At 47.2% G+C, this 24,413-nt stretch overlaps 4 protein-coding genes across 5 annotated transcripts in view; 1 reads left to right on the top strand and 3 right to left on the bottom strand.

The window, feature by feature from the left end:
• Positions 1-390: 390 nt before the first annotated feature.
• Positions 391-5,301, bottom strand: decr1 (2,4-dienoyl CoA reductase 1, mitochondrial). The gene is made up of 10 exons (XM_080501162.1): positions 5,208-5,301; positions 4,021-4,187; positions 3,258-3,315; positions 2,875-2,961; positions 2,609-2,756; positions 2,224-2,323; positions 2,075-2,147; positions 1,854-2,000; positions 1,220-1,282; positions 391-1,086 (listed from the first exon to the last, which is right to left on the bottom strand). Exons 1-10 carry the CDS (start codon positions 5,280-5,282, stop codon positions 1,027-1,029), a joined length of 978 nt encoding a protein of 325 aa, XP_080357288.1. The 5' UTR covers positions 5,283-5,301; the 3' UTR covers positions 391-1,026.
• A 1,041-nt stretch (positions 5,302-6,342) lies between these two features.
• pmvk (phosphomevalonate kinase) lies at positions 6,343-8,439 on the top strand. The gene is made up of 5 exons (XM_080501171.1): positions 6,343-6,538; positions 6,628-6,691; positions 7,470-7,622; positions 7,729-7,858; positions 7,936-8,439. The coding sequence occupies exons 1-5, from the start codon at positions 6,444-6,446 to the stop codon at positions 8,094-8,096; spliced, it is 603 nt and encodes a 200-aa protein (XP_080357297.1). The 5' UTR covers positions 6,343-6,443; the 3' UTR covers positions 8,097-8,439.
• On the bottom strand, positions 8,257-16,169 carry LOC308133688 (uncharacterized protein). 2 transcript variants are annotated; one of them, XM_080501167.1, is made up of 9 exons: positions 15,920-16,169; positions 14,798-14,935; positions 11,620-11,753; positions 11,243-11,360; positions 10,957-11,027; positions 10,253-10,328; positions 9,305-9,367; positions 9,144-9,213; positions 8,257-9,028 (listed from the first exon to the last, which is right to left on the bottom strand). In XM_080501167.1, the coding sequence occupies exons 2-9, from the start codon at positions 14,930-14,932 to the stop codon at positions 8,946-8,948; spliced, it is 750 nt and encodes a 249-aa protein (XP_080357293.1). In that variant the 5' UTR covers positions 14,933-14,935; positions 15,920-16,169; the 3' UTR covers positions 8,257-8,945. The 2 variants fall into 2 exon arrangements, with proteins under 2 accessions (XP_080357293.1, XP_080357292.1); XM_080501166.1 differs by having other exon boundaries at positions 14,798-14,938.
• Positions 16,170-21,062: 4,893 nt separating this feature from the next.
• The window catches only part of arhgef2b (rho/rac guanine nucleotide exchange factor (GEF) 2b), a 17,262-nt gene continuing 13,911 nt past the window's right edge, over positions 21,063-24,413 (bottom strand). Inside the window, exons 13-21 of the mRNA XM_080501146.1 lie at positions 24,195-24,367; positions 24,052-24,119; positions 22,965-23,192; positions 22,800-22,877; positions 22,425-22,480; positions 22,230-22,271; positions 21,997-22,047; positions 21,465-21,894; positions 21,063-21,162 (exon numbers count right to left, since the gene is read on the bottom strand). Of these exons, the coding sequence (XP_080357272.1) occupies positions 21,128-21,162; positions 21,465-21,894; positions 21,997-22,047; positions 22,230-22,271; positions 22,425-22,480; positions 22,800-22,877; positions 22,965-23,192; positions 24,052-24,119; positions 24,195-24,367 (1,161 nt within the window). The 3' untranslated portion in view covers positions 21,063-21,127. The remainder of the gene's footprint in view (positions 21,163-21,464; positions 21,895-21,996; positions 22,048-22,229; positions 22,272-22,424; positions 22,481-22,799; positions 22,878-22,964; positions 23,193-24,051; positions 24,120-24,194; positions 24,368-24,413) is intronic.

Below are 24,413 nucleotides of genomic sequence, written 5' to 3' on the forward strand. Positions count from 1 at the left end.
ACATCCAGGATATACAAGTACCTTATGATCCCACAGATTATTGGAAACCATGACGAGGTGGCCAGGAAGTCAACCGCAACCACATTTTAGAGCCGGATCGCTTGAAATGAGTCTGGAAAACTTTATGGAAAACTAAATGTATATCAGGAATATTTTCACACATCAAACCAGCTTTGAAAGCTTTTTAGAACGCTTAGATTGAGTTTATTTTTTTAATTACAGTTTATCAATTTATTTGGGGGGTTTTTCCTGCTTTTTTCCCTGGGGGTGGATGGGGCGCCCTCTGTTGGCCAACTGTCACTACTACACACACACACACATGAATGACACAATCAGTCAAAGGTTTGGACACCGTCTCATCCAATGTTATTTCTTTATTTTCATGACTATATACATTGTAGATTTTCACTGAAGGCACCAAAGCTGAATGAACACTAAAGAAATTATGTAGTAAACAAATAACTGTGGAAAAAATATTCAAAGCATGTTTGTTATTTTTAGATTCCATCAAGTAACAAAATGTCCTCATCGTGGGGCAACGGATGTGAGAACGGCTTTTCCTCGTCAACGGCTCAAAAATCAGTCTCGGTCACACCGGGAAGGTTGATGCTTCAAGACGAAAATCTTTGTTCTTCATCCTCTTTCATGCGCCTGAAATCATCTGCTTGAAATGATTGGCAGGATTCCCTTAAATATTTTACCTGCACAGGCCGACGCACCAGATATTCCCATGATTCACAGTGTTTCTTCTTCAAATCCGCTCAGAAAATCACATTTGTCCCTTTTTTTATACAATTTTAGTCAATAAGACCATATGTGTCTTATAAAGTCTGTTTTCTTGGTCAAGGAACGGATCAGTAAAACTTTTTAATTTCTTTAATTTATAAATCACATAAGTAGATTTTTGATCTGTTTGAATCGAAGAGGGGAAAAAAAACTAGTTTTATTAGTGACATTTCCACAGTCAGGAGCAGACGGTGGGCTGCAGAGACCTGATTGGTTCAAGGATTTACAGTTTTGTTTTCTTCAAGATCCTTTAGTGCCTCTGATCATGGCCTCCATGGTCTTCCACTGATCTGGAGTCACCTGAAACACAAACACGGCAGCGTGCGTGAAGAACATCCTTACAGAGACTCGTCTGATTGACGTCTTACTTTCTATTAAACAGGTTTTCAATGGAAAAAAAATAAAAAATGAAGACAAAAGAAGACGAACTCACAGTAATCAGATTGTTGAACTCTCCTGACATGAAGACAAACTCTCCTCCGTCGAAGCGAATCACCTGGAAACACCAAGATTTCATCTGAAAACCCCGAAACGGTCTGATCGGGGTCATAAGGTTACCGTAATTCCTGGACTATTGAGCGCATCTGTACAGAAGAGTGTTAGGGCCACTGAAGAAGAAAAAAAGAGTTGGAGGTAAAAAAAAACAAAAAAAAACTGATGCACCTCCGAAAAAGTAGAAAATCAAAGTTGTAAATTTTTTAAAAGGAGAATTTTGTTTAATTTTTTTTTCTTCGCTTTCTGAAGTGCATGAAGTTTTGTTATTTTTAACCTCAGCATTTATTTTACTTTATAATACGGCTCCAACCAAAAATGTAAAAAAAAAGTTAGGAATTACATGATGCGCATAAACGCATCACCCATGTATCTGCGGCATGTGGCTTATCTTATCTTATCTTATGAAGCTCATGAGCTCATAAAAAAACCCATAAAATATCCGTGTTACTGTTTAAGTGGCAGAATTCAAAGCATGTGAACAAAGTCGCAGCTTATCGTGTGGACATCACGGTACGGTATACATCAGTAAGGGTGAGTTTGTCCAGTCGGGGCCTGATCGGAGCTCAACTCACAGATCCAGACATCCAGGAGGCGAAGTCGCTGCTCATGTAGGCGGCCAGGTTTGCGATCTCTCCTTTCGTCCCGAGTCGGCCGGTGGGAATTCGATGCTTCATGGCCTTTTCAAAGGCGCCGGTGGGATCCAGACGGCTGAAGGCCCCCTGACCACAACAAGCAACGGGTAAACAACAACAAAACAAAGCAACGGTCCTGCTCACTGTGGGCGGGGCCAGACCTTCGTCTTGATTGGTCCGGGTTGTATGATGTTGAATCTGTGACCATGGCGCCCCCACTCTGCAGCCAGGGACCTGACACGGGGCAACACGTCAGACCACAAAACCCCTCACACTTTACATCGGGTGGTCGTCATGGTAACAGACTGACTTGTACAGCGCCTCGACTCCGGCCTTGGCGGAGGCACTGGGAACCACGAAACCAGAACCGGACTCTGCGTAGATGGTGGTGATGGCCAAGAAAGACGCTCCTGGACAAAGTTTGAAAAAGAACTTAAATATTATTTCTAATTGTTACCACTGTAATTGGAATGTCAAGAACTTTTAAAGGACTTAAATAAATAAAACAATTAACACATTTTTTTAAATCCGACTATTAGCAAAAGCTGCACTTGAATAAAAATCGCGACCAAAAACAACAAAATAGATGTCGTCTCTGTTCAGACACTGTGTGTGTGTGTGTGTGTGTGTGTGTGTGTGTGTGTGTGTGTGTGTGTGTGTGAGGTCGTGGACCAGAGGCCCGGTGAGCGTCTGACCTTTCTGCTCCTTGATGAGCCTCTTGCCGAGCTCCAGGGTGACGTACGCCGTCCCGTTCAGGACGATGTCGGTGACGGTCCTCCAGCCGTTCGGCGTCAGACGTTCTGAGGGACTGATGAAGTTTCCCGCTGCGTTGTTGATAATCACCTGAGGGACACACGGCGGCGTTACGGCGGCAGAGGGCCACATTTTGGAGGTTCCAGGTGTGTGTGTGTGTGTGTGTGTGTGTGTGCGTGTGTGTGTGCGTGCGTGCGTGCGTGCTCACATCAGGGAGTCCGGTCAGAGCCTCCATCTGGTCCACACACTGAGAGACGGCCTGAGGGTCTCTCACGTCACACTGGATGGCGTGAACCTGAGGGGGGGGTTAATCTTAAATCTATGACTTTTTTTTTTTAAAGAAAAATTCAAATTTTTATTTGATTGTCTTTCTCAATGCACTTAAAATGATTGCTGTGATGGTCCTCAGAGCTAAAATACATCAAAACAATCCCAAAATAAAAAGTGAACGAGGCGCCGTCGTTCAACAAATTAAGCTCAGCCCAGGTTTCAGCCTCTCTGGAAACCCACCAGGAATGGGAGGACGGAATGCAAAAATAAACCCACTAAAAGCATTTTGTTGTCCGGCCCCATGTTGACTCTGATTCTGACCTTGTTTCCAGTCTGCTTCCCGATGTCTTCTGCCGTTTGCTGCAGGACGTCCAACTTCCTAAACACCCAAACAGCCAAACGTGATGCTGGGATTGTGAAAATAATGCTGCTTTTCCACTTGTTCCTCCTCAGTCTTACTCGACTTGACTCTGTGTTCCTCTACGTGCCGCCGGGGGTCATGGCTCCTGACCGGCCGAGGCGCCAACACCACAATCAGGAGCTCAATGGAGCGACTCGGCCAGTACCGGGAGGTCTCCCAGCCGGTGTTTTGGATTAACCAGCGTCCCTGTTAATTGATGACCGGCTTCCTCCAGCGTCCACTTTTCACAGCAGATGTTAAAAACCCGACCAAAGTCCTTAGCCGTCCCGGCGAACGCAGTTTAACCACACTTCCATTAAAGTATCATAATATTTGCTTGTCGTATTTTAACATCAGCTGCTGCGAACCGCTTGTGGCAGAAGTCACCAGTTAACAGGGGCACCAGTGCAACCAAAACACCGGACAGTGAAGCATAACGCTCCATATTCTGCAATATTATTAGTAAACATAGAAAAATATACACTATTTAATTTATTATTTGAGCAGTACGTGTTCGTTCTGCATCATATCGGGGGGGGGGGATCTCCGATGACTCCGCCCACGCCGCGGCTGCACCATATTGTAATATTGTAATGCAAAACCACAAGGCCAAGTCGAGTAGGGCTCAGTAGGTCGTAGTGGAAAGGCGCCATAAGGGGCGGTGAGAGCCGAGCGGCGTCAGACCTGCTGGCGATGACGCACTGCGCTCCCAGCTGGGACAGTGTGGTGGTCATGGCGCGGCCCAGTCCCGTCCCCCCGCCGGTGACGAAGGCCACCTTGTTGCTGAAGCTCTGACTCGGCAGCATGACGTCTTCAACGGGAGGGAAGAAGCTGGACTGAGGCCGGGTGAGCTGAAACACAGACGCAGCATCTGAGACGCCATCCAGTCACTGGATGAGCTGAACGCTCCACCTGTATCAATCCACACGGTGGGTTAGCATTCTTTTTTTAGGTCAAATATGTGGTTTTTGATTCAATATTTCATTCTGAGATCAGTGCATCCAGAGTATTTTCTATTCTCGTCGAGTTAAGCCTGACGATGACAGAAAAAACAACAAATAACTAAAAGAACATTCAGAGGATTTCCATCCAACAACCTCCAGCTCCTAGAAACTAGTCCTGGCAGCTGGAAATGACTGAACACTGCTGGTGTGTTTTATAGCTTGTGAGAGGTGGACTTGGGATCTGAAGTTCACTGGTTTGATTTCCACAGCCAATATGTTGTCACTGTTGTCACTGTGGTACCCTGAGCATGACCCTTAACCCCCCCCCCCCCCCCCACACACACACACACCAGCTTCCCAATGGGTTAATTCAGAAAATGGGAATTCTATAAACTACTTCGTCATAACCAGCCGGACAAGAAGGGCCTTCCAGTCTCAGCCCAGGGCAAACTAAACCCAAACTCAAATCTGGTGTCATGCAAATGAGCAAAAACCACCTTTACCACACACACACACACACACACACACACACACACACACACACACACACACACACACACACACACACACACACACACACACACACACACACACACACACACACACACACACACACACACACCCACCCTCAGGTCTCAGCGAAGACTTGCATGCTTATGCCTGACGTTATTTATCAGGTTATTTATCAATAACGTTACCACGAGAAGTCACGTGACCGTCGTGCACCTGCAATCTGTGCGCGTGCACGACAAGTCGCGACAACTCGGTGAAAGGTCGAACGCTTCCCAAAGTTACTTTCCGCAGCGGACACTGGTTCGATCCCGGATCAGACGTAAATGTCAGTTCCTCCTCTCTGACGACATACTATTAAGAGTAACGCATGTTCAGGGGACATCAGTCTGTAAGAGCGTTTTTCTTTTTACTAACCTGCAGCAATGAAAATACATGTTTTCTTCCTCCAACTATACTTCTGGCTTTCCCCCTAAACAGCGCAGCCGCCATTGTTATCCAAGTGTGTGACGTCACATTGGACGAGTCCACTTCTTGCCGTCGGGAGCGGGAGGTGTGATAGATTCCCAAAATGCTTACCTTCACAAAACAAGAATATTAACATACAATGAAATATTCATATGTAGATCACTGGACATAAACCGAAAACAAACTGGAGAGGAAATATAAATACCAAAAGTCAAAATCAGCTTGGACTTCCCTTTTGAAGTCCACATGGTGTTTCCTTCAAGTATAAGAAGCCACGGACCACCATTCACAGCAATACAAAATAAGAAGTAAAAGGAGTTTTGTACATCAGTTCAAGTTAAGACAAGAAAATTGAGGGAAATCCAAGTTTAGTTGGATTGAAAATGGAGTGAAAAGCAATTTTCACAATTACAATTCATTAAAAATGACTAGTGTCAGTGGTGTAAGATGTGTCTCGGTGAGTGTAAGTGCGTTAATAACAGTCAGTGCACGTGATGGATGAATGAGCTTTAATATGTATAGAATAGAAACGATTGTAAGACGCGTTCGACCAAAATCTTAAACAAGTTTTTAAATCATATCAATACTTGTATAGAGTCATATTTACTGTACTTATTTTTAAATGACTTATTCTAACAAAATTGTCCAGATGTGATCAATAGTAATTTTTTGGAAGAGATCTATTTAAATTGCGTCCAATTGAATTAGTCCTCAGGCTGTAAATTGTGAAATGTTCGGTCTACATAAAGGGAAATATCTTCAGATAAACTTTTGTGGTGATATAATATGGTGCTATGATTTATTTGGCGCTTCAGAGGACCCCCCCCCCCCCATAACTCACATAATGGTTCAGCCCGGATGTGGACTACATCACGTGTTACCGTAATGTCTGTAAATAAACTAAACTCTAATAAGAAAAATAAACTCGTGCCAGCGTAGATTCACAATGTTTGCTGACGTGTTTCCAGAAGGACACTTTGCACGTGAAGCGAGCCGTTTCCAGTCACGTGGTTTACTGAGCGACTCGATGACGTGGAGTGTGGATGTGAGTAGCGGCGGTGTGCGGTGAGTTACGGTGCGGGAGCTGCGGTGGTCCGACGGGCGGGGCGGGGAGGAGGAGACCCATAAAACCTCCGGCAGCGGGGCCGGGAGACCTGGACCCGATCCTGGACCTGGCGGGACGTGATGGAGGTCCAGGTCTCGCAGCCTCGGCTGGTCCTGGTCTTCAGCGGGAAACGGAAGTCTGGGAAAGATTACGTCACGGACTGGATCCAGGAGCGGTGAGCGCGTCCACCTGGCTGCTGTGATGTCATAGCGGTGACGCGTTTTCAAATATTATGGTTTTTGACTTTGACTTGTTTTTGTGTAGTCTGGGGGGCGACGTGTGCTGCATCCTGCGCCTGTCCGGACCCCTGAAGCAGCAGTACGCTCAGGTCAGACCTCCACCTCCGCTACTTCACAGTCAGCTGTGTGACGTCACCGGAAGTTACTAACCTATTCAGACTGGATCGATGGCATCACGCCTTGCACTGTGATGTTTTCCGTTTGTGACCTATGCACTGCACAATCCCAGGCTTTACGCCTGTCAAGCCTTTTAAGTATCTTGAAGTCTTTTAATATTGATTTTATTTAATTTTAATATAAATTTTCGTCTCCTGCACCGATCAGTTTTGCTGCGGTGACGTCATGGCGTGAGATTAACTGATGTCACAGACGGGTACGCAAAGCTCCCGACTGTGCAATGTAACCCAACGTGCCGTTATGCGTATTGTGATCAGATAATAAACAGGACGACATCACCCCCGATGATTTGACCATAATATTCAATCTGACGGTGGAAATATAATCTGACTTGAGTGTTTTCATGTTGCAAATGGAATCTGTTCACTTGATCCATGTAACCACAGCTGTAGTGTAGCTCTGGAGTCTGGTGACATTTTTAACCGCAGTGGAAAATAGAATATAATTATGTAGTCTGAGTATTGAAGAGAAATATTGGTGGAAAACCAAAAGGACTGAAGCGTCAATGAAAGGTTCTCTGGTTCCACTCGTCTCGGGTTCAGGCCGGACTGAAAGAAAACATTGTAGAAAGTTGGTGTGAAAACCTTGAAAGTAGTTATTTAGAATGTCCGTCACAGTTAGGGTGTGTCTGTGGTCCGCATTGGTCCAGAGCTTTACTTCCTCGCCAGTTGAGTTCTGTTGGTTCCACAGGAACACGGTCTGGACCTGGACCAGCTCCTGGGACCAGGTCCCTATAAGGAGCAGTACCGAGCCGACATGATCCGCTGGGGGGAGAGCCGCCGGAACCAGGACCCGGGCTTCTTCTGTCGCCTAGCAACCAGAGGAGCCCGCCAACCCGTGTGGGTACGTCACTTTTTTTTTTTCTTTTTTTCCCCCTCCGTCCCCAAACGTCACAAACCCCCGATCAGTTCCAGGACATTCAGACGTTGTGTGTTGTGGGACTGGTCAGATGGTGAGCGACGCCCGGCGGCCGTCAGACCTGCAGTGGTTCCAGTCGGAGTTTCCTGGACAGACTCAGACCGTCAGAGTTCAGTGTTCACAACACACCAGGAAGCAGAGGGGGTGGAGCTTCACCGCAGGTACTTCAGCACGCCCGTCTGCCCCTCGTGCCCACTCCTGTCCGCCCTGCGTCTCACCCGCCTCCTCTGTGTTTCAGGCGTGGACGACGCGGAGTCTGAATGCGGCCTGGACGGCCACCACGGGTTTGATTGGATGGTCACCAACGAAGCCGACGCCCCCTCGTTACAGGAGCAGCTGCAGCCAATCCTGAAGCTCGCCGAGGAAGCTTCCTCCTCCTCCTCCTCCGGTGGCAGCTGACCCCCACTCTGAGGACTTCTGTGTGACTTGATGAGCACACGGAGACGGATTTCCTCTAATCGAACTCTCCATGGAAACGTAATCCGTCTGCAGGTGCTTCTGACGACGATTCAAGTTTGAGACGCGAGCTGGATTACAAGTTTTAATAGAAACATCAACATCTCTGTCCTCAGTTTATTTTTTTTTCCACTTTCCACCATCCTCTCTGCTTCCTCCCGGAATTGTTAGATTCCCTCTATAAACATTGAGATGAGCACGTTGTATTCTGCGCTAAAGAAATAACATGTAAACACAAAGGGTGGTAGGTTAATATTTTCAGAGTAAAAGCTCCCATCAAAAACGGTTAAGAGTTAAAGACGTGCTTTTATTTTACAAAACCTGTTCTCAGGGTTATTTTATTATTATTATTATTATTATTCTCATTACAATAAGCTGTGACGCCACCGGGTCAAAACACATCAAGTCAACCAAAGGCTCTGGCTTGTGATTGGTCCCTCCATTAACCTAATTGGCAGTAAAACATTGGAATCTGATTGGCAGATCGGAAGTGATGAACTAACATCCTGTCCCTTTAATTGTTTTGGCAAAAAAAAACAAAAAGGTGATTTCAAACATTGTGAGTTAGTTGTTAAAAGGGTTTAAAGGGGGAATGTTATGGATTGGCTCCCGACAACACAAAGGTTAATTAACAATGTTAAAGTGACGGAGGAATGTTAAGAGGCAGGAATCATTGGGGGGGGGGGGGGGGGGTGTAACCCTTTGGCCACAAAGTTTCAAGGTGTACCACTGACAGGCAGTGGGGGTGGGGGGGTGACGGAGGAGCAGGAGGAGGGTGGGGGGGTTCACAGTTCAGTAGGAGTTGAGCTCCTCCATGGTGTGATTCAGAGTCGCCTGCAGCTCCATGTTGGCGCTTCGGGCTGCAGTCAGGGAGTCTGGGGACACAGGAAGGAGACGAGACGTCACGCCAGTCCAACCGCCGGCCAAAATGGCGTGACGGCTTTGTAGCCCGGAGTGTGCGTCGCCCATCGGCGGAGCGGTCGGTCTCACCTTCCAGCTCGTCGATGGTTCTCTCCAGTTTGGCCACGGAACGCTCGGAAATCTCCGCTCTGCTCTCGGCCTGGAACACAGCGGCAGGTTCAGCTGTGTGTGTGTGTGTGTGTGTGTGTGTGTGTGTGTGTGTGTTCACTTCCATATCACCCGTGTCTCACCTCTTTCAGTTTCCTGCTCAGATTCTTGATCTCTGCTTCATACCGGTCTTCCTTCAGGGAATACTGAGAGACGCACAAATCAGAAAACATTCACGTTCACATTGAAGTATTTTGAAAACGACGTCCATTTTTACGCGGAGGCGGCAGAAAAAGTAGTTTTCATGTCGGGCCACTAGTGGGTGCTGTTTGTAATGAAGTCACACACACTGTAAACATTAGCAATGGGAGGAGACGGTCATTCTAGTGGACCAATTTGGATTGTTATTATAGTGACTTTCAAAATAAAACTACCAAGTTATAGGAGGATATGACCTGGGGAGGCGTGACACTCTGGAAGAAAACATTCTTATGGTTCATCTACTGAGCGTGTGCAGAGTAACGACTTACTGAGCGTGTGCAGAATAACGACTTACTGAGCGTGTGCAGAATAACGACTTACTGAGCGTGTGCAGAATAACGACTTACTGAGTGTGTGCAGAATAACGACTTACTGAGCGTGTGCAGAATAACGACTTACTGAGCGTGTGCAGAAAAACGACTTACTGAGCGTGTGCAGAAAAACGACTTACTGAGCGTGTGCAGAATAACGACTTAATGAGCGTGTGCAGAAGCAGCGTTTCAGAAAAGTATCTTTTTTCTTTTTGACCCAGATGGAGCTTGTGTAGTTGCACCTCCACAGCTGTTTTGAGTGTTTAACCAATATGAGCTCACGCTCCTCACTCTTTGCTCGTGTGTGTTGGAAGAGCGTTTGTTTTTGTTTTTTTTAATAGTGTAAAGAACTTCCTCCTGCATTGTTTGTGTTTGCTCTGCCTGGTATGTGGAGTTTGGGCCTGCAGCTGCTGCAGCAGCAGCCGGTGGGCTAAAGCAGGAGGAAGAGGAGGAGGAGGAAGAAGAAGAGCGCCATAGTTGTGACTGCCAACAGGCTAGAAGTCAGGTGGCCTTCGGTACCTTGTCCTCTGACGCTTGCAGGCTCTTCAGTGATTGGTCGAAACTCCTCAGCTGGTCCTCTAAACTCCGAACTTTACTGAGTGGTGGATTGAGGGGAGAGAGAGAGAGAGAGAGAGAGAGAGAGAGAGGTTTCAAAGGAAACAGTAACAGTGTGTGTGTGTGTGTGTGTGTGTGTGTGTGTGTGTGTGTGTGTGTGTGTGTGTGTGTGTGTGTGTGTGTGTGTGTCACGTTGTACTCAGGACTGGAACATTTGTTCAGACATGAGGTCAAAAGTTCATGTTGAAGCTGGTTGGAAATGTCAGACATTCTGCTGTAGTTTGCCCTGATATCCAGCAGGGGGAGCAGTGAGCTTTGAGATGTTTATGGATTAACTGCTTGTTTGTTGCCAGTTGGTTTTGTTTCTCATGAACAGATTCCTCCAGAGTTCCAAATCTCCTACAGCAATTGTTGACTGTTGCAATTGTTGCATTTTTTTCCAGTTGCCTCATCTCAAGTTTTTTAAATCTGCAAAAGTTCTGTGAAGATCAAGATATGAAACGAACACAAGTCTGATCATCAGTACATTTGACTTCTGTGTGTGTGTGTGTGTGTGTGTGTGTGTGTGTGTGTGTGTGTGTGTGTGTGTGTGTGTGTGTGTGTGTGTGTGTGTGTGTGTGTGTGTGTGTGTGTGTGTGTGTGTGTGTGTGTGTGTGTGAGAGACCAACCCCTCAGACAGCTCTGCTCTATCTTCAGCTCGCTCCAGCTCTCTCTCCACCTTCACCAGTTTACAAGCCACCTGTCAATCAAACAGTTTCGTCACTGACCTCACCTGCGGTGGCGAGGTCGTTGCGTGGTCGTGTTGGGCTCCTGCAGTGGTGCGGTGCCGCCGTGGTGTCGTTGTTGTGTTGTCGTATTGTGGTCTTTTGGTGCCGTGGCGCAGTCATGCTGTGTCGTGGTCATTATGTGGTGGCGTGGTCATTGTGTGGTGGTGGTGAGGTGGTGTCATGTTACCTCCTCATATTTGAGATCCGCCTCCTCGGCGATGCGCTTGGCTTCTCTCAGCTGAACCTCCAACATCTCCATCTTCTCCTCGTCCTTCAGAGCTCGGTTCTCGATCACCTTCATCCCCCTGAAGACCCCCGGCGAGGAGAGAGTCGTGTTACCAGTGACCACACACACACACACACACACACACACACACACACACACACACACACACACACACACACACACACACACACACACACACACACACACACACACACACAGCTGGGTGAAGTGGTGGTGAACCAACAGGCCTCCATGTTTCCTGTGACTCAACCTTCTCTTTCACAATGTCTCACTGAGAACAGAAAGAGAAGTAACACCCGGTGTGGGTGACCTCTGACCTCTCGCTCTCGTCCGCCACCTTCTCCACCTCGTCCAGTTTGTGCAGAGTGTCAGAGAGTCTCTCCTGAGCTTGATCCAGATTGTCCTCGGTGACCTGCAGCCGGCGGGACAGCGCCGTCACCTCGGCCTCCGCCTGCAGACGCAGAGTCAAACACACCAGAGTCAAACACACCAGAGTCAAACACACCAGAGTCACACACACCAGAGTCACACACACCAGAGTCACACACACCAGAGTCAAACACACACACCAGAGTCACACACACCAGAGTCACACACACCAGAGTCACACACACCAGAGTCACACACACCAGAGTCAAACACACCAGAGTCACACACACCAGAGTCACACACACACCAGAGTCACACACACACCAGAGTCAAACACACACCAGAGTCAAACACACACCAGAGTCAAACACACCAGAGTCACACACACCAGAGTCAAACACACCAGAGTCACACACACCAGAGTCACACACACACCAGAGTCAAACACACACCAGAGTCAAACACACACCAGAGTCAAACACACACCAGAGTCAAACACACACCAGAGTCAAACACACACCAGAGTCACACACACCAGAGTCACACACACCAGAGTCACACACACCAGAGTCAAACACACCAGAGTCACACACACCAGAGTCACACACACCAGAGTCACACACACCAGAGTCACACACACCAGAGTCACACACACCAGAGTCAAACACACCAGAGTCAAACACACCAGAGTCAAACACACCAGAGTCAGGATGTCGAGGTCACCACGGTGACACACCATCGGCCAGAGGTCCACGTCTGCACCTAGAGCTACACTCGGTAGAGCGCGGGCTTTTGCCAACGCCACATTTGTTTGTGGAACCGGGTTAGCATCGCTAGCATGGTAGCCACGTCTGCACCTAGAGCTACACTCGGTAGAGTGCGGGCTTTTGCCTACGCCACATTTGTTTGTGGAACCGGGTTAGCATCGCTAGCATGGTAGCCATTAGCTCATATCGATGCTAACTGGGCAGGTCAGGTCGCTACATCGCTGTGTGAAGCACTGAGCGTCTCCACGGTAATGGATGCTGCTGTCCTTTAATCTCCTCCATGAGGTGTCCATCACTTTCGCTTTGTATGGGAAATTTTTTAACCTTTTTTTTTTTGTATTTATTCGGAAACGTTTAACCGTTAACGTCCCGATATCTAATCGACTGGTCTCTGGCTGATGGCAGATCATCCCTGACAGTTTCATGCAATTCTGGTGAGTAGTTTTCACGAGAAGTTGGTCAAATACATACAAACCAATAAATAAAACAGACAAACACATCTGCCAAGGACGTGATAAATACACGCAGACGAGAACACAACGTTCTCCGCCAACATCATTGGTCGCCCCAAGCTAATAACAGAAGGCCGGCGCCTAATGTTGCGCAATGACATCACACGCCTGCGTCGTTACGCGGCGCTCACCATCCCGCTGAATTTTTAAGCATACTCTCTGCGATGGGACGGCGCAACAGATTTGGGTCTGGGGCCCTATACATACACTCTGTGTGTGTGTGTGTGTGTGTGTGTGTGTGTGTGTGTGTGTGTGTGTGTGTGTGTGTGTGTGTGTGTGTGTGTGTGTGTGTGTGTTATCACAGACTCCAGACTGCTGCAGTTTATCTCACAGTGTGTTTCCGCTGATACATAAAGTGTGATGACGACACTCCGGAGCAACACAACAGAGACTTGGCAACTTAATGTATATGAACTGGTTATTTACTGTGAACATCTGTTGCTCTGTCCTTTTCTTTAAGGCGAACAGTTGAGTTGTTCTCTATCAAAGAACCTTCAGATGACTATGCTGTTTTTCAATAGAAATTGAATTACCATATTTTCCGCACTATAAGGCGCACCGGATTATAAGGCGCACCTACATTGATTGACATAATTTACAACTTTGTTCATATACAAGGCGCACCGCATTATAAGGCACATGGAATAGACCAGTGGTCATAACCTTTATAGCTCAAAGCCATTAGGTTACATTTTCCACTGGTTCTAACACCCAGAGAGGTGCACACGCTTTATTTTGATAGTCCTACCTGTAGCCTATGCCAGGACGACACTACACACAAAACCTTCTTCACTGCTGGTTGACAACTTACAACTACCGGTAATAAACTAAACTACATGAACTAAGCAACAAAAACACAACACAACACAATTATTACCGACACCACAAACCAAATATAACCCCCAATAATTGCATTTAAAACACCACAAACAGAAACTCCCATAATTCATTGCAGCTATCGGCTGCACTGAGGAGCTCAGGATGCAAGGCATGATGGGAATTCATGTTTTGTGTTGTTGGAGGTTATTGTGGGTTGTTGTTGGGCTTGGTGTTGTGTTGATTGTGTTTATGTTGTGTTTTTGTTCCCCAGTTTAGGGAGTCATTATTTCATCTAGTTTATTTTGGTTTGTTAGAATGTTGGTGTGCAACCATGAGTGATGAAGGTGTTGTGTGGAGTGTCGTCCGCTCTGAAGATCCGGTTGCGAAGTTACAGTTGTTAAAATAAAAGCTTCTGGTTGTTCAGCTGTCAAACAGCAGTCTCGAGTAGAACAATTCTTCCATATATAAGGTGCACCGGGTTATAAGGCGCACTGGCAGCTTCTGAGAAAATTTGAGGTATTTAGGTGCGCCTTATAGTGCGGAAAATACGGTAATATTAAAAATGCATCTATCCGGAATGTGGCGTTTTTTTGCCCGAGCGTTTTCAAAATAAAAGTTTCCACCACGGTAGCCGTTTCCACCAGCCCTGTCGTGTAAACGGACGCCCAAAACGCAACAAAAGATTGAAAGTTTTCACTTGAAAATGTTCTCGGGTAAAAGGCAGCAAAAAAAAAGTTTTAAAAAAACGAAACATACATGACGCAACAGCTATGGGAGTCGTTTTTAGGACATTTCACTGCATTTTGCACCAGAAAGTTTCATTAAAGTTGGTTTTATGTTGAAATTGTAGACATTTTTATCAAGTACACTTTGCGTCACAACACAACTGTAAAGTTTAACTCTGACCTTTAACCTTTCAGCTGGAGGTAAGGAGGACTCCTAATGAGTAAAAAGTACTATGAAGGGCGTTCGTTAGACGAATACTGGGTTTATATTGAATACTGAGGCGAGGTGGCCTCCCTCTGTACCTCCTCGCGGCTCCTCTTCTCCTTCTCCGCCTCCCTCTGCAGCTTGTCGGCTCGCTCCCTCGCCTCCTCCGCCTGGTCCTGCAGCACTTTGATCTTCTTCTTCACGGCGTCCATGCTGCCCGCTCCTCCGCTCATCTCCTTCTGCGTGGTAAACAACAGTTTAACCCCTCATCACACGGGAACGCTCGTATTTAAAACAGTAAACGGAGTGGCTGCAGGAGGAAAAACATCGGTGGCCACACTTTGCTTTGTTTGGCTGTTCGTGCAAGTCAGAAGTGACTCAGTCATTAAAATGTGGCGGCTCCACCACGGGGGACCACTAGGTGTCAGTGTGTGACAACAGAATGCTGCTACTGTGCAGCCAGACAAACCTCCATTACTGCTGTGTGGGTGTGTGAGAGAGAGAGGGAGGGGGGGTGAGAGAGAGGGAGAGAGACAGAGGGAGGGGGGTGAGAGAGAGGGAGAGAGACAGAGAGAGAGAGAGAGGGGGGGAGAGAGAGAGAGGGAGGGGGAGGGGGAGAGAGAGACAGAGAGGGGGAGAGAGAGAGACAGAGAGACAGAGAGAGAGAGAGAGAGACAGAGAGAGAGACAGAGAGGCTACTTGTGTATTCCTCTAATGTGTGTAGTTGCCTCACATAACCACATACACACACATCTTACTGGGTGTGTGTAGTTGCATGAATGGATGTGTGTGAGACTGCGTGTGTTGTCTTACTTGATGTGCGTGTGTGTGGTTGTGTGAGACAACCACACGCACATCTTACTGGGTGTGTCTGTGTGTACAATTTTATAGTTGTGTGACCGTGTGTATTTGTCTCAATGTGAAACAAGTACACACTGTGTCTCACAGTAAGAGGTGTGTGTGTGTGTGTGTGCGTACTTGGGCTGTGGGTCTTAAAGTGGGAAACTATGTTGATGGGTACATCAACAACACACTTCACGAGCGACATTTCTCACGGCCGTAATGACGTCACTCGAGACGGGCGAAAATGACGAGTTTGTTTTTGTTTACGTTTCCCGGCTCGTGCGTTTGATTTCAACCAAGTTACGTCAACGTGTCACACACGACTCTGTTGGCATGTTAGCGGAGCACGCGGACATTCACCAAAGGCTCGCGCTCACCTGTTTGGATCCTCGCAAAAGAAGACACACCTGCCTCGCCACCTGCTGCGTCACTTCCTGGTTTTCTTTTCGAGGCGAAATTAACGAGTCAGCCTGCGGTTCGCGCTCCGCACACACGAGACGTGGACTCGGGGCTCTCCGGGTGTGTTCGGGCGTTGCGGGTCTCCGCCGGTGCTGAAAGTCTGTCCTTGTCCAGGTTTCAATCCCTGGATCTTCTGCCCGAGTGACGCTCGCCACGCCCTTTTCCTGGCTTCGCCCTACCGGAAGTGATGCAAGATCGTTCGGTGTCTTCAAAGTAAGACGCGAGAGAAAAAAACCTTCATTGTGAAAAAAGTCCAAAATCTTCTTTTAATAAACTTTATCTGCATTTAATAATAAAACAATTACCAGTAGAGAAATTATACACACACACACATGTGATGACAGCTGCATGACAATTAGTCTGAGAGGTCATCGTAGAAAGGGAGGTTTTTTTTTGTCTTGTTCGTTTTTCGTTTTTTTTGTTAGTTTTTTTACAGCATTCCGAATACTTTTCATATACAGTACAGACCAAAAGTTTGGACACACCTTCTCATTCAAAGAGTTTTCTTTATTTTCATGACTATGAAAATTGTAGATTCACACTGAAGGCATCAGAACTATGAATTAACACACGTGGAGATATGTACTTAACAAAAAAGTGTGAAACAACTGAAAATATGTCTTATATTCTAGGTTCTTCAAAGTAGCCACCTTTTGCTTTGATCACTGCTTCACACACTCTTGGCATTCTCTTGATGAGCTTCAAGAGGTCGTCACCTGAAATGGTCCTCCAACAGAAGGAGTTCCCAGAGATGCTCAGCACTTGTTGGCCCTTGTACCTTCACTCTGCGGTCCAGCTCAGCCCAAACATCTGGATTGGGTTCAGGTCCGGTGACTGTGGAGGCCAGGTCATCTGGCGCAGCACCCCATCACTCTCCTTCTTGGTCAAATAGCCCTGACACAGCCTGGAGGTGTGTTTGAGGTCATTGTCCTGTTGAAAAATAAATGATGGTCCAACTAAACGCAAAGCGGATGGAATAGCATGCCGCTGCAAGGTGCTGTGGCGCCATGCTGGTTCAGTAGGCCTTCAATTTTGAATAAATCCCCAACAGTGTCACCAACAAAGCCCCCCCACACCATCACACCTCCTCCTCCATGCTTCACGGTGGGAACCAGGCATGTAGAGTCCATCGTTCACCTTTTCTGCGTCGCACAAAGCCATGGTGGTTGGAACCAAAGATCTCAGATTTGGACTCATCAGACCAAAGCACAGATTTCCACTGGTCTAATGTCCATTCCTTGTGTTCTTTAGCCCAAACAAGTCTCTTCTGCTTGTTGCCTGTCCTTAGCAGAGGTTTCCTAGCAGCTATTCTACCATGAAGGTCTGATTCACACAGTCTCCTCTTAACAGTTGTTCTAGAGACGTGTCTGCTGCTAGAACTCTGTGTGGCTTTGACCTGCTCTCTAATCTGAGCTGCTGTTAACCTGCCATTTCTGAGGCTGGTGACTCTGATGAACTTATCCTCCACAGCAGAGGTGACTCTTGTCTTCTTTCCTGGCCGGTCCCTCATGTGAGCCACTTTCTTTGTAGCGCTTGATGGTTTTTGCGACTGCACTTGGGGACACTTTCACAGTTTTCCCAATTTTTCAGACTGACTGACCTTCATTTCTTAAAATAATGATGGGCCACATCATTTTCTTTTGTTAGCCTGCTTTTTTCTTGCCAATAATACAAATTCTAACAGTCTACTCAGTGGGACTATCAGCTGGGTGTCCACCTGACGTCTGCACAACACAACTTATGGTCCCAACCCCATTTATAAGGCAAGAAATCCACTTATTAAGCCTGACAGGGCTCACCTGTGAAGTGAGGACGATTTCAGGTGACGACCTCTTGAAGCTCATCAAGATAATGCAGAGTGTGTGAAGCAGTAATCAGAGCATAAAGGTGGCTACTTTGAAGAAACTAGAATATAAGGCGTATTTTCATTTGTTTTACACTTTCTTGTTAAGTACATATTTCCACATATGTTAATTTGTAGTTTTGATGCCTTCAGTGTGAATCTACAATGTCAATAGTCATGAAAAGAAAGGAAACTCATTGAATGAGAAGGTGTGTCCAAACTTTTGGGTCTGTACTGTATATATATATATGATTAAATTGAAAAATGTAAATAAAGAAAAAAGACAGCATTTTTAGTGGGGACATTAATAAATAAAAGAGAAACACAGATATCCGTTTTAGATTCAAGCATAGCTGTAAATAGTTGAAGTTGTTATCAAGTCATACCTCTCTGGTTGAACACAGAGAGAGAGAGAGAGAGAGAGAGAGAGAGAGAGAGAGACGAGAGAGAGAGAGAGAGAGAGGAGAGAGAGAGAGAGAGAGAAGAGAGAAGAGAGAGAGAGAGAGAGAGAGATGAGAGAGAGAGAGAGAGAAGAGAGGAGAGAGAGAGAGAGAGAGAGAGAGATAGAGAGAGAGAGATGAGAGAGAGCGAGAGAGAGAGAGGAGAGAGAGAGAGAGAGGAGAGAGAGAGAGAGAGAGAGAGAGAGAGATGAGAGAGAGAGAGAGAGAGAGACTTGAAATTAATGATGTCGTTATGTGGTACTTTACAAAGTAAAACCTAGTTAAAACTGACTTCTCTATATCTGGGTCGTCTCTGGATGAAATAACAGCCGTTGTTGATTGTTCTCTCCCGTGTCTGCCTTGGTTTCCTCCCACAGCCCCAAAAAAACAAACATTGAGGGTTGCCGAGTCAATAAAACATCATAAATAAAGACCAGCGATTGAAAACCACTGTTAGTTTGATTTGGAGGGTAAATATTTTCTTTAATTGGCGTTGAACATGATCACATGTTAAAGCATGAATCCGCACTGTGAGCGACACCTCCAGACACGACTGTCACAACGTCGCCTGCCCTGCGGGTAATGAAGCAGGCGCTTCTGCGAATATGAAATCATAAGGTCACAGGAAAAATGGAAACAATAAAAAAATAAAACAAGATAAAGACAGCATAGCATATTCCTGATTAAATTCATTCAGCAAAGACACAGAGTTCACATCAGAACAGAGTCAAATCACGAAGGCTCTACGTCCTGTGGCACAACCAGGAGAGTAAAAGTGTTCATGACCTTCAGCATGTTTCAGTCAGCTTTTCAAAAAAAGAACATTTGACAGTTCCTTCTCGGGTTTCGGCCTCCTTCTCACACTGTGGACTGCGGCCAAGCGTCCACCGCCATCGCAGAGGACAGGTGATGGCGTTTGAGTGTAAAATTCAACATTTAAACATTTTGCATCGTTGACAAAAGATTCTTTGTAGTTTTTTTTTTGTTTATTTTTTTTTTTTTAACTCTTGGCGAGTTTGAAACAGTATAAAAAGACATGCTAAGATGATCCCTTGAAGACGATTCAGCATTAAACCCCGCCCACAACATGTGGCAGCCCCTCCCCCTCCCAGTCCAACTTTACAAATGCTTATCGTTTTGATGCATCATCAAACATTAAAGGTCCCATATTATATAGTTTTTCAACAATTTCACGTCGGTGTCAGAGGTCCAACAATATTTTATTTAAAGCGTATTCCCCCAAATGCAGCCTTGGTTCAAAATTTCAGTGTAAAAGTCCCTCTCGTGAGCTCTACTGAGAACAGGCTGTTTCTGTGTCAGCACAATGAACCGTTTCTGTCCAAGATCAGGGTTGCCAGATTGGACGGGTTTCCACCTGACTGGACTTCTTGGGGAGCCTGATGGCGTTTCCTCGTTTCTTAAGATTATTTAGTGCAGTTGTGTCTTAACACAAGTTTCTACAGAGGTTTGTTTATTGAGGCGGTCAGGCTTTACGTTGTGGTTGGGCTGGAAACGGTGAGTCAGATCTGGCAACCCCGATACCGTGTGCACATTTAAAAAACTTTTTTTTAACCATTCCAGATTGAACCAGAATCGTACCCAGAAGGAGAAGCTCCTGGACAAGTTCAGACTCTGCGGCTTCAGCAGGACGTTTTAGAATTGTTACAGTTACTACCGAGTAGCTAACGCTAGATTCTGCTAACTGTAAGGGTAAGTGTTGTTTTTTTTTTTACATTATACTGAATGTATTTACTATATCAGTCATCTTAATAACTTTTTATCGACCTGTGGGAGGTTCAAAGTGAGTATCCACTACCAGAGAGAGTGGTTATTTCCCCATATGACATCATGAAGGGAAAATCTCTGAATCACTTGTATGAGCAAAGTGAGGGACAAGACAGACTTTCTTCACTGTGGGGACACATAGTACTTTTAAAAAACCCATTTTAAGCTCAATTTTGCATAATATGGGACCTTTAAACCCCGCCCACAATGTGTGGAAGCCCCGCCCCCTCCCAGTCCAACTTTACAAATGCTTTTGTTTTGATGTATCATCAAACATTAAGAACTTCAGTAAATTCAGCTTTTTAGTTACTAAATCCAGCAGATTTTTGGTACAAACAAACAAATAAAAAAAACAAACAAACAGCTTCTTCTTTTGAATCAACACTTCTGACAGTGAGGAATCAAACGTTTCTAAAACTATGTGTACTTCTCACGTCTCTGTATAAATAAACGGATTATAATCTCTCAGTCTAAGCTAGTGGCTTCAGATCCAAAGGCATTGTGGGAAATGTAGTGTGGTGACTGTTTGACTTGAAATCAGCCTGAAGAATAAATAAACACATCAGCTTCAAGCACATTGCCCACACAGAAAGCCACCATGACCCCCATCAGACCGGGATCCCAATCAAATTTAGATCTCCTCAGTGTTTATGTACATTCCTCACAAACAAACAAAGAAAACAAAACTTTCCTACTCCGTTTGACTACGACTTTCTACCTGAGACTCTTCAAGAATCAGAGATTAAAAAAAAAAACAGCTTCAAAGATTCAGAGAGAGTTTAAGACTCAGACAAATTCAAACATCCAAAGACTCAAATACTCAGACACTGACAGAATCATTGAAAACAAGGCGACTGATGATGAAACTGGTTCGTTTGAAGCAGACAGAAGCATTAAACTTTGGACTGAGCGTAGCCCCGCCCACCTCCATCAAACCCTACCTACCCAGCTAAGCCCCGGCCTCCACCCCGATAACTCCGCCCACCCCCCCCGCGCGAACCATCGGAGCTCCACGACGGAGTGAAATCAGACCACGATGACATCACAGCAGGCGTCTCTTAACTCTCGCTCTCCTCCGGGATGTCCTGTAGGTCTGAGGGGGACAGAGGTCACAGGTTACCATGGTTACCAACATCACAGCTATCGGAATTAAACACGACAATCTTAAATATGATTCAGGCCTCGTTTTACACGACAACACTTCGAGCGAAAACGCACCGTTCGTGCATTCTCGTCTACGTGGCGAAGTTATGAAAATGATGCAGCGTTTTAGAAAAGTTCCGCAGAGACGAGTCAGAGCCGCGAGAGCGAAAGTTTTCCGTTTTCACTTGAAAGCGTTGTAGACACGGGGCCCAAAGCGTTTTCACCAATCGGCTCTGGCGGTTTGTGGTTTACCTCTGGGACTGTCGGACCGAGGAGAAATCTTCATCACCTCCTCCTCCTCATCGTGTCCTTCCTGGACGCCATCGAATTGGTCGACGGGGTCCTCGGTGGCCAGCGGGGCGAGGGGCCGGAACTCCAGCTCCTTACTGCCCCGCCTCCTGCCCACCGCCTTGTCTCCCGCCGCGCCGTCGCTCTTCTCGCCGTTGACGTGCGTCTTCGCCCCCTTCGACTCCTCCCCCCTCCGGCGCAGACGCGTCACCTCGTCCTGCAGCACCGCCACCTGCCGCCGCAGGAGCCCCACCTCCCCGCCGGCGTCCAGCCCCGTGTCCCTGGAGACGGAGCGGCTGAGGCGCGGCGCCGGGGCGGAGGCGGGGGTGGCGGAGGGGGCGGGGCCGGCGCTGAGCGACAGCTCCAGGATGGAGTCCTGGCGAATCACCGCAGCCTTGGGATTGGTCGGAGGGTCGGAGAGTTAGAGCAGGCGAATAAAGACGCACGACAAAAAAAAAAAAAAAAAAGGGTGTAGAAATGTAGAAAGTAGTTTCACCTGCAGGGCAAACAGCTGCGTGCTCATGCTGACCAGCCGCTGACGGACTTCCTGTTTGGACACAACGTGTCAACACTGGTGGTTTTCAGTACATCCGACAGTCACAACACAATGAAAGCACAACGAGGCAACGAAGCCACAAAGACACCACGACAACTTCCACAACCACAACAGCGACAACCGCAGACACCAAAACTCAAATTAAACCACAAAGTCGTTTTCTCGTTATTTACCTCGTTCAGGCTTCGCTCCTGCAGCTGGTTTCCATTTCTGTCCTGAAAAACACAAAATAGCCCAAAAATATCAGACTCTGACGGTCCCCATTTACCGACACGTCCTCGCCCTCACGTATTAAAACTCTGATGTGAATGTCGGTTGCCATGGCGACCAGCCGGTTTGAAGGTGCGGCGAGATTCGCCAGCATTTACCTTGGAAGAGCCTCCGTCCAACTCGAAGGACCCGTTCAGAGAGCTGGAATCTCCGTCTGTGGAGCGGCGGGGTGGAGACAAACGGTCGGGGTTTAGATGAGACGGCGTTGAGACGTTGTGGACGTCTCACGCCACTCTTTTCTCAGCGACGGTCAGAAACTTGGTTTTCACTGGAACCCCCCCCCCCCCCCCCCCCCCCCCCGAATCCATCAACTTTTCATTAAACACTGAGAAACTCTACAGTCCTTCCCCGACGACTTTACAACTCCTCCACACAGTGGATCACGACTGCTATAAAAAGAAGCGGGTGATGAATAATGATCCTGGTGATGAAGAGGAGGGTGATAACAGGTGGCAGGTGAGAGGTCGACTCACTGCTGATTTCTTGACTCCCGTTGACGAAGGAGGATTTCTGAATGCTGGAGTGAGACAGCAGCTCCGTCAGCCGGTCCACTGAAACAGAAAGGAGGATCTGCGTGAGGCGGCGGCGCCTCCCAGGAGCACCTCCTCCAAAACTAAACACAAACCACGACTCCTCACCTTCGCTGATGGCGTTCAGGAGCAGCGGCTCGGCCCGAGGAGCGTGAGGAGTGTCGGCTCTGAACAAGTTCCTGCTGGAGGAGGAGGAGGAGGAGGAGGAGGTCTTCACCTCCACTGCCCTGTCTCCGTCGGTTTCTCCACGTGCCGTCGCCTCCACCAGGTCGGAGAACAGCGTGACGCGCTCCTGCAGGAGCTCCAACACCTCACGGTCCTTCTGCTGGATGTCAGCTGAGGAGGAGGAGGAGGAGGAGGAGGAGGAGGAGGAGGAGCAGGAGCAGGTGGAGCAGACAGTCATGAGGAGCTTGTTCACACTGCAGGGAAGTGTGACCCCATTCTGATGTGTTACTCACAGTGACCCACATCCATCCTGTAGTGGCTGTATAAATGCTCTAATTCAGATTTCTTTCCACACCAGAGCGACGTCTCGTTGCCATTTGGCGTCAATTCTGATGTTTTTCTACATTTTTATCCGGAGGAAGCGGCTCAGCCACAAAGCTGAGCTCTCTGTCCCTCCTCCTCCTTCCCCTCGTCATGCTGTCTAGATTTTTGTCGGCTCGTATTTAACATCCACTTGAAAATGGATCGACTTGCTGACCAGCGTTGCCAGATATGGCGGTATCCCCCAATTGTGGAGCCAAAGGCTTGAACCTTGTTTATTTTGTGCATTTGTGTGTTTATGGCATGTTCTTTATCACACATATTTGTTTGTTGACAGTTGAAAGTTTTAACATGACTCCTACACAGGCTGAGATTTGGCTGCTTTTAATGAGGTGTGTGGCTTTTATGTGGTTTGAGCTGGAAACACTGAGTCACATCTGGCAACCCTGGTGCTGACCGGCGTGGCGTCCATATTTACTCCTGTCAACAGCGTCTTCTGCATATGATCACATTCACACGGCAGTCTGAAGTCGTGTTTAAAATGTGACGTGAAAAATCAGGCAAAGCAGGGTTCAGGTCAGGTCCCAGCAACACATTAGAGTTGAGTGACCTGCGGTGTGGGCGGAGCCTAAGAGCTGAGCAACCAACTAATTCCCATGTAGATTCTTTAAGAGTTCAAGAAAGGAGGCATGCAGCAGCAGGTCCATACCTTTGAGTCTCCGCAGCAAGGCCTTGTCTTCCGTCTCGATGAGCGGGAACTCGTCTCTCGTTGGGCAGCTGGCGAAGGACAGAAGGGACACGGTGACGTCCTGCTGCCGGCTGCAGGTTAGCGTGACGTACCGCAGTACTCACCTGAGGGCGGCCTGCTGGATGCGGCTCATCCAGGTGCGGCGGTCCTCTTTGGAGGAGGTGTGCAGCTCGTACATCTCCGGGGGGGCGGAGTGACTGATCAGGTACATCCCCCGCTCCTGGTTGGCGATGTCTCTGACGATCAGGTTGTTGAGCGAGATCACCGGAGGCTTGTCCTGAGGCGGCGAGCGGACCGACAACGTTAAGACCGGCTGCGCTCAG

Source organism: Blennius ocellaris (assembly GCF_963422515.1).
Source record: "Blennius ocellaris genome assembly, chromosome: 8".
Taxonomy (NCBI): domain Eukaryota; kingdom Metazoa; phylum Chordata; class Actinopteri; order Blenniiformes; family Blenniidae; genus Blennius; species Blennius ocellaris.

Excerpts from the sequence above, each read along its gene's own strand:
- decr1 (XM_080501162.1), bottom strand. The coding sequence starts at position 5,282 with ATGGCGGCTGCGCTGTTTAGGGGGAAAGCCAGAAGTATAGTTGGAGGA. Across the intron at positions 3,316-4,020 it reads CAGTGCGTCATCGCCAGCAG|GAAGTTGGACGTCCTGCAGC; the intron begins GTCTGACGCCGC and ends TTGGGTGTTTAG. Across the intron at positions 2,001-2,074 it reads CCGGACCAATCAAGACGAAG|GGGGCCTTCAGCCGTCTGGA; the intron begins GTCTGGCCCCGC and ends TGTTGTGGTCAG.
- pmvk (XM_080501171.1), top strand. The coding sequence starts at position 6,444 with ATGGAGGTCCAGGTCTCGCAGCCTCGGCTGGTCCTGGTCTTCAGCGGG. Across the intron at positions 6,539-6,627 it reads ACGGACTGGATCCAGGAGCG|TCTGGGGGGCGACGTGTGCT; the intron begins GTGAGCGCGTCC and ends GTTTTTGTGTAG. Across the intron at positions 7,623-7,728 it reads GAGCCCGCCAACCCGTGTGG|ATGGTGAGCGACGCCCGGCG; the intron begins GTACGTCACTTT and ends GGGACTGGTCAG.
- LOC308133688 (XM_080501167.1), bottom strand. The coding sequence starts at position 14,932 with ATGAGCGGAGGAGCGGGCAGCATGGACGCCGTGAAGAAGAAGATCAAA. Across the intron at positions 11,028-11,242 it reads CGGATCTCAAATATGAGGAG|GTGGCTTGTAAACTGGTGAA; the intron begins GTAACATGACAC and ends TTTGATTGACAG. Across the intron at positions 9,368-10,252 it reads TGCAAGCGTCAGAGGACAAG|TATTCCCTGAAGGAAGACCG; the intron begins GTACCGAAGGCC and ends TGCGTCTCTCAG.